The sequence below is a fragment of the Zalophus californianus genome, chromosome 16 (genome assembly GCF_009762305.2).
Source record: "Zalophus californianus isolate mZalCal1 chromosome 16, mZalCal1.pri.v2, whole genome shotgun sequence".
NCBI classification, from domain to species: domain Eukaryota; kingdom Metazoa; phylum Chordata; class Mammalia; order Carnivora; family Otariidae; genus Zalophus; species Zalophus californianus.
Window position 1 is genome coordinate 9915616 of NC_045610.1, and position 10958 is coordinate 9926573.

The 10958-nt window shown below is 54.6% G+C and overlaps 1 protein-coding gene and 3 non-coding genes across 4 annotated transcripts in view; 1 reads left to right on the top strand and 3 right to left on the bottom strand.

Moving 5' to 3' along the window:
- Positions 1 to 6923, top strand: part of LRRC75A (leucine rich repeat containing 75A) — a 42649-nt gene extending 35726 nt beyond the window's left edge. The window contains exons 3-4 of the mRNA XM_027625509.2: positions 2476 to 2591; positions 4825 to 6923. Of these exons, the coding sequence (XP_027481310.1) occupies positions 2476 to 2591; positions 4825 to 5365 (657 nt within the window). The 3' untranslated portion in view covers positions 5366 to 6923. The remainder of the gene's footprint in view (positions 1 to 2475; positions 2592 to 4824) is intronic.
- A 663-nt stretch (positions 6924 to 7586) lies between these two features.
- Positions 7587 to 7659, bottom strand: LOC113908385. The gene has a single exon (XR_003515458.1). It is a non-coding gene; the product is annotated as a small nucleolar RNA SNORD65 (small nucleolar RNA).
- Positions 7660 to 8478: 819 nt separating this feature from the next.
- LOC113908361 lies at positions 8479 to 8549 on the bottom strand. Its single transcript, XR_003515437.1, has one exon. It is a non-coding gene; the product is annotated as a small nucleolar RNA SNORD49 (small nucleolar RNA).
- A 449-nt stretch (positions 8550 to 8998) lies between these two features.
- Positions 8999 to 9069, bottom strand: LOC113908362. The gene has a single exon (XR_003515438.1). It is a non-coding gene; the product is annotated as a small nucleolar RNA SNORD49 (small nucleolar RNA).
- Positions 9070 to 10958: the final 1889 nt, after the last annotated feature.

Sequence of the window (10958 nt, forward strand, 5' to 3'; positions counted from 1 at the left end):
CAGAGGGACAGTCCCAAAATGCAAACGTGATCCTGCTCTTCTTCCTCCATTGAGCACATCTGCTTCTCCTGCTTCCCATCGCACACACCCGTAACGAGGAGGCTCAGCAGGAAACTGAGCTCTAGAATCAGAACACGGCAACCCAGGGGATGCGAGTGTAATCACCTGAAGCGACAGGTGACATTTATCAGACAGGCAGACCTCAGGAAGTGAGGTCCTGGGAGAACCAGAGACCAGAGGTGCGGTCCACACAGATTCTATTCCGTCTTGAGCCTCTGTCTCCTGGATCCCTGCTCAGATGCTTCACCTCTTCGGATCCTCAACACCCCCTTTTCCTACCTCTTCTCCCTCTAGTCTCCCGTCCTCAGGGTCTTCTTCTCTTGCCTTTCCAACAGCTCCAGCCCTGCTCTCTATGCCTCAGTTTCCAACTCTGTAAAATGGGGCTAATGAAAGCAGTTCCGCTCTGGGGTGTTGTGGGAATTCCATGAAGTCCTAGCGTAAGGTCCGTGTGCAGCAATCCAGGTGACACATGACAGTGGCTTGGACCAACGTGGTAGCCGTGGAGGTGGTGAGAAGTGACCAGACCCCAGATTGTCACCTGCTCCTGTAACACCCCCCACACCCAAACCTTTGCACACGTTTCCTCCTCACTCGGAGATGCCTCTTGTTTCTTCTCTCCATGCAAAAATCACGAACCCATCCGCCCTGAAAACCCCAACTCACATGTGAGCCTTGGGGGGAGGAGTCATCCCCTTTACCCTGCCAGAGTTTTGCATGTCTTTGTTGCTCTTCTAGTTATTGCTGTAGTGAGCATTCCTGCAGAGCTTGCTGTGAGCCAAGCTATAGTCACAGGCCCTCTGCAAATAGTGACTCATTGCATTCTCACAAAATGCCCCGTGAGCTGGGTTCTGTTATCCCTTCACGGAGGAGGACTGAAGGTCAAGTGACTTGCCCAAGGCCACAGAGGAGGTAACAAAGCAAGGGTTCAGATCCACATGGTTTGGCTCCGAGTCCGTGCTCTTAAGTACTTAATATGCTGAGTCTCCATTAGCAGAGGGATGATGGTAACAACCATCAAGCTGACCTTTATTGAGTGCTCACTGTGTGCCAGGCACTGGACGTGAGCTCATGGCTGAACCTCACACGCTCTTGGCCCCCCCTCTCCCCCAGGGCTTGGGGACTGTCTATTGAGTTGACTTCCCTTGGGACGGAGATGGAGTCTCTAGCATCTCTCTGCTGCACACTTTAACCCAATGTAAGTTTGTCAGGGCCTCCATAACAAAATACCACTTAAACAACAGAAATTTATTTTCTCATAGCTGTGAAGGCTGGAAGTCCAAGATCAAGGTGTTGGCAGGGTTGGTTGTTTCTGAGTCCTCTCCTTGGCTTCTCCAGGGTCTTCAAATGGTCTTTCCTCTATGCGTGTCTGTGAGCTAATCTCTTTTCATGAGGACACCAGTCATTTTGGATTGGGGCCCACCCCAAATGACCTCATTTTAACTGAATTGCTCTCTAGATGCCCTGTTTCCACATACAGTCGCAGTCTGAGATACCTGGGTTGAGGACTTAAATTTAAGAACTTGGGTGGGACACAATTCAGGACATAATGCCCAGGGTTTCAAACGCAAAAGCTGATGGGCCTGCAGCGCCTGGCTCAGTCGGTAGAGTGTGCGACGCTTGTTCTCCGGGTCATGAGTTCAAGCCCCACATCGGGTGTAGAGCTTATTTAAAAGAAAAAATGTTGGGGCGCCTGGGTCGCTCAGTTGGTTAAATGGCTGCCTTCAGCTCAGGTCATGATCTCCGGGTCCTGGGATCGAGCCCCATATCAGGCTCCCAACTCAGTGGGGAGTCTGCTTCTCCCTCTCCCTCTGCTGCTCTCTCGCTTGCACACTCTTTCTCTCAAATAAATGAATAAAATCTTTTAAAAAATAAAGTAATAAAAAAAAGTGCTGATGGGCCAGACAGATTACAGTAGATGAATGAATTGTGCTGGAAAAGACCTGGACTTCTCACTTGTTTATTTTCCCACTTGTGACATCATAAAAATATTTCCCTTTCTTCTTCTTGCCTAAAACAATTGCCTGGCACCTAGTAGGTGCTCAGTAATCCTTTGTTGAGCAAACGAGTGAGCAGAAGGGCCCTGGTCACTGGGGAGAGGCAGGGACGATGATGAATATTGGGTCGGGGTCAGCCAGCACTCAGCTCTGGTCAATTGGTCAGATTGTGAATGTAGAGTTTTATATCAATCTCAGTTTTGCCACGATAGCAACTAATTCTCAGAAACCAGAGAGAGCCATTGGGCAGATCCATTTGCAAGCAACTGCTTTCTGCTAAGGGGGCCCAGCGGGAGCCCCAGAGCAAGCATCCCCCAGCTCAGCCTGGGGGTGCCATGCTCATCCCATGGAGACAGGAAGCCGGAGGGGAGCGCCTGATCTCCCCGACTCAGGGGCCTCCTGCCTGTGGTTGTCTCTGCAGGAAGGCGATGCGCTGGGCGCCATGGAGAAGCTATGCCGGCAGCTGACCTACCACCTGAGCCCCCACTCCCAGTGGAGGCGGCACCGGGGGCTGGTGAAGAGGAAGCCGCAGGCCTGGTGAGTCTCAGTCACCTGAGCCGGATCGGCCCTGCCCCCGCCCGGCCTCCTTCTAGAAGGGCAACCTAGAGCGAATCCATGCCAGGCTGGGCTACACAGCACTCCCTCCCAGGGGTGAAGGGAGAATTAGAGCCAGAGGGGTTGCCTTGGAAGGTGCCTGAAGGAGGTGAGATTGAAGGAGAATTCAGGGTTGGGTGGAGAGAGGAGCCAGGAGAGCATTCCGGGTGCGCATGAGCCATGAGGGGAGCTGCCGGTGGGGCCCTCCCTGGTCTGTGGGTTGGGAACCGGGGCATCTGGGCCCATTCAGAAGGGGTGGGTGGGGAGGAAGACATGAGGCCTTCTAATTTCTGGTGTGCCAAATGTGGGCACTCCCACTGGATCCCCTACTTCTCCTGGATGTCTCCTAGGGAGACCCAGTCCCCAGCCATACCCCTGGGCCACACAGCAGTGAGAAGCCTCAAGGGTTTTATGGCCCCCTGGAGAAGACTGGGGGGCTGGGGGCACATGAGACACAGAACCTGTGGGCAGAGACAGCTAGCACCATTGGAAGCAAGTAAAGGGGAGCCTAGGACGTTAGGCTTTCTGGAGGGAGCACCCCTGCTTTTCTTGTACATGACCATGGGGCAGAGTGGCTTGTGTCCTTCCCCTAGACTGGGTAGGGGCAGGACTGCCCTCCCTCACTGACAAGAGCTCTGGTTCCTCTTTCCCTTCTGGACTCTTCCACCCCAAAGCCAGGAGAGGAGCTGGATCCTGGAATGCCTCGCCAGGTGAAGGAAGAGAGTGAGTCAAAGATGGGGCGCCAACTGGGCTGAAGTCAGGAGCTGTACATGGGGGCAGAGCAGAGCAGGAGGACCCGTAGGACCTGGAATGCCACGAGAAGTCTGTGACCTAGTTCTTTAGGATTGAAAAGCTAGAAATGTGAGCTCTGCCGGAATCCAGGAGCCTCCTCTTCTGTCTCCCCGGCACACGTGCAGGCTTCGTCCATTCTGCATTTCAAAAGCCTCACTCCCCTCGGGTGGCTTCCCATCACACTAGTCAGTGCCTAGGACAGTGCCTGACACACAGCGGGAGCTTAAAAACACCTGCTGAAGGAGTGAATGGGGTAGGGGCTGTTACTGTCGCCATTTGACTGGCCACGATCACCCAGCTGCTAAGTGGCAGGGCTGGATTCAAACCCCAGGCTCAGGTTGTTAACCACACGCTATCTCCCAGGTGTAATGGGTCTGCTTTATTAGTCACACTGACCACAGCCAGTCCTTCGGTCACCCTGAACAAATGCCCCGCAATGTTTCAAGCACTTAGAGGTCACACTCTGAGAGGCAAGAGGGGGAAGCTATAAGCAGCCTTCCAGCTTCAGATCTCGAGGATAGAGACTTAACGTTGTTTTGCCAAGAGGAAGTCCAAGCCGTGATCCTTGGGCTGCTAATGTTAACCTATGTTCTTGAAACAGGCTGTGAGCCCCCTCTACCTTCCTCTCTCCCGCCGTTAGGGCCCCAGGGCTTGCCTGGGGTACCTGGAAATGGGCAGCTCTGGCCGCAGAGCAAGGACCAGGAAGAAGAGCAAGGAGTACCAGATGGCAAGGAGTGGAATGGGGTGCAGAGCCCTGAGCCTCCAGGAGTCAGCAGCTACCCGCCCCCCCCCCCGCCCCAGGCCCAGAGCCCCTGCACCCTCCCCTAAGGGCTCTCCCCAAGGATTCCCCATCTGATGGGCAAGACTGTCTTGGAACCCAGGCCTCGAGAGACTTTGTGCTGCTCTTGGGGAAGCAGGAAGCTCAGTCTAGATGACTCATAATGTCATCAGCAAATATTCATTCATCACTCTCGTGTACACAAGGCACTGTTCTAAATGCTCTGCATCCATTACCTTATTTCTCGTTAACAATTCCGTGGTACTCAAGTAGCTCCTTTGTTCAGGTAAGTGAGGCACAGAGACGTTAAGGAACTGATTAGAGCTCACGCAAGTAGGAAGAAGAGTTAAGATGCAAACCCAGGCACCACGGCCCTGGAATGTACCCTTAGTCACTGCAGAAACCTCTGGGTCTTTCCCCCGTGGTCCCTCAAGCTCTGGGCAGCTGGGCCCAGCCAGGCTGAGATGTGAGGTAGTGCCAGGGGACCAGAGGTCTTCGGTTTCTCCCGTCCCTGGAGGCGCAGAGCAGAGTTCGGTGCCGGCCACTGCTGCGTCCAGAAGGCCGGCCCCACTTGCTTGAACCTGGCTTGTCGCTTCTCCCCTGCAGCCTCAAGGCTGTCCTGGCTGGGAGCCCTCCGGACAACACCGTGGACCTGTCAGGCATCCCGCTGACCTCCCGGGACCTGGAGCGGGTGACCAGCTACCTGCAGCGCTGTGGGGAGCAGGTGGATAGCGTGGAGCTGGGCTTCACGGGCCTCACCGATGACATGGTCCTGCAGCTGCTGCCCGTGCTCAGCACGCTGCCCCGCCTCACCACACTGGCACTCAACGGCAACCGGCTGACGCGGGCCCTGCTGCGTGACCTCACCGACACCCTCAAGGACCCCGGCAAGTTCCCCAACGTCACGTGGATCGACCTGGGCAACAATGTGGACATCTTTTCCTTGCCCCAGCCCTTCCTGCTCAGCCTGCGCAAGCGCTCCCCGAAGCAGGGCCACCTACCCACCATCCTGGAGCTGGGCGAGGGCCCGGGCAGTGGGGAGGAGGCCCGGGATGGCACAGCGGGCCAGGAGGACCCGGGGGGAGGCCCTGTGGATCCTGCCAAAGACCGTGAGGGCAGGGAGACTGTAGGTGCAGCTCAGACGTGACACAGAAGTGGGGGTCCTCACCAGGGAGCCCTGGTGGGGTAGGATGACTGAGGCAGGCGAGGGGGTCCCCACCGGGGGCCTCAGGCGATCACCCAGAATTGGCCTGGGCAGCCCCACTCACTGGCGCCAGACTGTGTCATCTGGGCAGGGGGCTGTGTAATTCTTCCCTTCCGTCCTCTCCACTTCCCCCTCTTGTCAATCTCATCTGCCTTTTGGCTCCTGAGAAATCCCATGTGGCTTGAGGGGCAGTAGCCCTCAGCCTCCCCAGATTTGTGGGTGGTCTGTTTACAGAGGAAAGCTTGAGCTCATGTGGGTAAGAACTTAACCCAGGAATGGAGTGTAGTTTCAGCCCTACACCTAACCCAGTATCTCCTGATAGAACCCTTTTTCTCTACCCTAACACCCGGCTGAAGGTGGTTGGGGTAGAGGCACTGACCAGCTCCCCAGAGACTCCCAGAGCCTAGTCCCCATCTTAGAAGGTGGTCTGCCTCCTCCCTGTGAAGCCTTGGGGTCCGAGGAACCACTTCCCAGTCGCAGCCTCCACTTAAGCCCATACTTCCACCGGGGACCCCAGGCCCTGCCCCGGGGACCAGCCACCCTCTACCCTTCAAGAGTGTCCTAGGATGCCTACATACACGGCATGCGCCCAGAAACCCCCCACCATCCCCCCCCCGACCCAGCCTAAGACTACCAGACCTTTGGTAGGGTTGCAGTGTTCCAAGTCAGAGTACCACTACTTCCCTTCAAAAGGATTTTAAAGACCTTTTTCTGTTTCTGGTGGAGTCGCCAAGGAAGTCATCAAGGGTAACCGGGCTCACTCCCAAAAACCTATGATGGAAGGCTCCTAAAAAACCGGAGACCATGAAATTGAGGTTAGACTTGCAACCCTTGGCAGATCTAGTACCCCCCAGCAACACAGCTAGGTGAGAAACTAGAGGTTCCCGAGAGTGAACGATGGTCTCCACCATCTCTTGCCCCTACTCAAGACCTACCAGCTGAAAATCCCTTCTAGGCACAAGCCCTCCAACCAAGGCAAAGACTTCAAGTCCAGGGAGACTGGAGACCAACCTTTCTTTTACCTAAGAAAATTTAGATGCCCACAGTGGTGACCAGACCACTCAGGCAAACGGCAGACAGCTGGGAAGCTTGGCCTGTCCGGCCTCTAGCCCAGTGACAGGTGAGATCCCAACTCAGGAAGCCACCAAGATGGGCTGGGTGAAGAGCCACACTACAGGGACCCTGCCTGCCACTGTCCAGGTGCTTGGCTGAGCGCAGTACAGAGCTTCAGGAGGTAGAAGGCTATGCACAAGGACACAGCCCAAAGGCAGACGAATCAAAGGTGTGGATGCCTTAAATGCTTTGGAACTTTTACCCTCAAGTCTAAAGTTGTTAGAGGGGCAACAGCTTAGACTGACCACGGACAAGCTGACACGTGCTAATACCCGGACTGCTTATTTGACAGCAGTGACCAAATTTTTTTCTTCAAATACACGTTTTTAAAAACCAATACTAAAGGCCATCCTTTATTTTTTAAAGATTTTATTTATTTGAGACACAGCGAGAGAGGGAACACAAACGGGGAGAGGGAGAGGGAGAAGCAGGCTTCCCGCCGAGCAGGGAGCCCGATGCGGGGCTCGATCCCAGGACCCTGGGACCATGACCTGAGCCGAAGGCAGACGCTCAACGACTGAGCCACCCAGGCGCCCAAGGCCATCCTTTATTGTAGTTTGTGGTAACTGCACAGAAGCATCAGTTTCAGGAAGAAATACATTTGCAGCTTAAAGAACTCAGACCCTCACCCAACAGAACAAATTTATACAAAATTTACAGGTATAGAAGCTCTCTTTGGGCAGGGGAGCTAAAAATACAACACAATACATTACTAGAAAGCTCATGAATTCAATGACACCAACAGGGCCTATCCTAGCATAGTATCCTAGCAAGTTTGCCAAACACGTTTGTTGGCTCTGCTGGTAAGAGAATGGCCTCGGAACCTCAACACAAGTTAAGCATTGTTTCCACACCCACTGTTGAAGCCTGGGTTTTCAGTCCAAACTGATGGTATGGTGACCACTGGTCCTCGAAACTTCAAGTTCTTCCCCTGCTGCAGCATGGCTGACCTTTCTCTGGGAAAATAGCCTGCAAGAAAACTAAGTTATCAGTATCACTAAGTATCACTTTCTACTCCACCCAACAGCTATTCACAGCATAAAAAGGTTATCTTCAGAAAACCTTACGTTCACCACTACACAATCTGCCGGTAATTCCAGCTATTTTGGGTGATTTCATCATTTGATATCCTTTTTCTGAAAATCAGTTTTAACGATACTAGCCGCTTATTCATTCCACCACAGGGGGAGGGGTCCTTGTCGATGGAGGCTTACCTCTCCTCAACCTAAAGGGCTGCCGCCTCCAGCTTTCAAACTCCACACCGCAGACCACCATTCTTGAGCACCTCAGCACACAAAACCTGGGGGAACGAATTAAGGCACCCCTAGATGGGCGGCAGATGAGGCAGAAAAGAGAGCAGTTTTGATCATGATAGCCTCAACTACAAATTCCAGTTCGTCTCAGGAGCCCTTAACCTACTGGAGTTGTTTTTTTTGTAAATGAAGCCACGTTAAGTCCACACGTCCTAACTGGCTTCTCTGGGTGTTCCACCTCATTTCATCCCATCGTTTTAAACATCACACACCTAAAGCTGTCATCTTCAAGGATGAGGAAAGCTACACCTCAAGATTTTACAGCAGTGAGGTAATAAGGAACTCCTGGCTTTCCTCTGCCCTCCGCTCCGCGGCCACCATGAACCATAATCAGTGTCTCTGGGATACTGTCGATAAAGGTCAAGGGCTATGCTGATTCGAGTTATTAGGTTAACCAAAGTGCCACTGCCCGACCTCACGGGAACTTTAACATCATCTAACAGCTATGCAATCTGCAAGCTTACCTCAAGGCAGGCCAGTGCTCATCCCTCGAACGCTCTGCTGCTGATCTGATCACACACTGCCGACCCCACACCCATCTGCAACCTGGGTGAATAGACGAGAAAGGGTCACTGTTCAAACCAACCTACTCCAGGGCAGCGGCAGCTTGCGGGAGGCCTTGTTGACTGCAGTCAGCCAGGAACAGTTATCGTCAGTTATCGCTTCTGACGGCACTTCCTATAAGTGATTTCATCAGAGCAGTCAACACCTCCCCGCTCCCCGGTACTGCTCCAGAAACCTGGAACGGGACCTGGGATTAAGTCGCAACTGCTTGGGAAACAACCGGGACATTGCATTTTCACTGGGCGTTTATCTCCGGCCATAGCCGCGGTTGAAATAGTTCCAGGTTAGGAGTAGCCTCCTCCAATTTCCACTTGAGGCCCCATGCTATGTTTGCAATTTTATTCATTGCCCAATGCATGAAACTGTAAAGGAGCAGGCGACTCCAGTGCATTTACTAGCAAAGACGAAAAAACAAAGTTAGGTGTTATAAACCCTGCCCAGGCTGGGTCCTACCTCAGGGTGGGAGGCCACTCCCGGCCTGAAGGTGCTGCGAGGGTTCTGCCACCTGGAACATGGAGGGTGACACGCGTTAAGGGCAGGTGGTGGCAGCGACGTTCAACCAGACCGTTGAGGCTCCGGCGACAGCGGTCAGACACGCATCGAAATCGTCCGGTATCGCTTCTGACGGCTCTTCCTAATCCCAGGATCATCAGCACAGTCGGGCACGCCCTCCTCGCGGTCCCACTCCCAACCTCCCCCCCGGGGCCGCACTCACCCAGTCCTCCGGGGTCGGCGCAGCCCCCACGCCGGGTCCGGGGAGCGGGGGCCCGGCCTTCGGGGACCTCAGGCTCCGGAGACGGCAGCGGCGGCCCTGCCGGACAGACACGCGCGCGGGCCTTGAGCCTCGGCCCCCGGCGGCCCTGCGCGACTCTCCCCCACCGCCGAAGCCCGGACACGCGCTTTAGGGAGCCGCCCTGCGCCCCCCACGGAAACGTCCCCGAAGACTTCTTCCCAGGAATTAGGAAGTCTTTGGCTCCTTCGCCCTTGCCGCCAGCTACTAGGCCCAACTACACAGACCACTTACCCTCATCATCACGATAACGGAAAGGTCGCCGCTGCTGCGGCCCGGCCCTTTAAGGAGTCGGAACATTCCATTCCTCACAGAAGAGAGGGTAATACTGGCAAAGACTCACGGGAACTTCCAGCCCATTTGACGGCGCAGACTCCGCCTCATCACCCCGGACACCCCCTCCATTGGAGCCGATGGTCTCTTCCGTGGCCCCGGGAATTCTGGGTCCCGCGGCGCCCGGAGTGTTTCAGGGCGCATGCGCAGGGGGTGGAGGGACGTTGCGACCGAGGTCCGTCTTTAGCTGCATGTTTTGGAGCAAATTACTCAGCCTTTGTGAGCTTCCGATTGCTCATGTGGTAAGTGAAGCTACCGGCACCGCAGAGGTTGTTCTGAGGATCACGTGAGATACCACACTTGAAACCCTGCAGAGCCTTGGCAGGCAGCAAGCCTTCATAAAATAGTAGCTGCTTCTGATTCTTCCTGCTGCCCGTCCGCTCTCTCCCCACGGCTATTTCCGAATATCCCCGGAGCTTTTCAGAACCTCTGCGCGCTGACAGCTCTCATCACCCCCCTTGAGTTTGACCCCTAAGGAGCGAGCAGACGTCTTAGCTGGTACCACTTCCATTCTCTCCACCCCTTTCCTCCTGATGCCTTAGGACTCCTGCATCCGTTCCCCAACCCACCGGCGATGGAAACCTCTCCCTCTCCGCAGATGCTTTCCTTTCAGCCTTTGCACGAGCTCAGGTCTCTGCCACTTAAAAACTATTCAGTGCATACGCATTTTATAAACACTCGTTCCACCAAGGGAGAGCAATTCATTTGGACTGGAGAAAACTGGAAAAGCTACCGCGAGACAACTTTCTGGTCTTAGAATTTGAAGGATTTTAATGGTGGGGCGGGGGCTTCCAGCAAGAGCCAAGTCAGGGGGTCGGATTACACCGGTTCATCAGTCTGCCTGAAGAATTTGGTAAAAGTGCTAAGGAGAGCATGGGGAGCAGCAGGGGTATCCGGGATGAGGTGTCTGGAAATTCGGGGTTAAAACCGTGGAGGACTGGGGATGCCAACTAGGGCGACCTGCGGGCACTGGGGGAGATTCTTAAGCCTTCAGGGTGCAGGGGTAACATGTTTCTCTTCCATCTTAGGAAGGCCCTTCTGGCTGCCCTGCAGAACAGCTCGGAGGGGTAGGAACTGAGCAGGCGGCCCAGAAGGGAAAGAAACCAGTAATCCAGAGCCTGAAGGAAGCCAGGGAGCTCAAAGGCTTTGAGAGAGATCTTGGAGGTGGCTTTAAGGGGTGTCCAGAAGCTGTGGGAGAGGGAGGAGCGGTGGCTGTGTTGCCGTGTCCACCACCACACATCTGTCATGAAAGCGGGCACAGCATCCGGGAAAAGGACCACCCCGAGGCTGGGGGCCAGCAGGGAAGGGTCTCCCGTGCCTGAGTGAGGCTGAGAGTAGCCCAGCCCCAAGACAGAGAAATGCTCACCAAGAGACACGCAGATATCAACCAGCCCAAGAGCCCACAAACTTTGCTTAAACAATG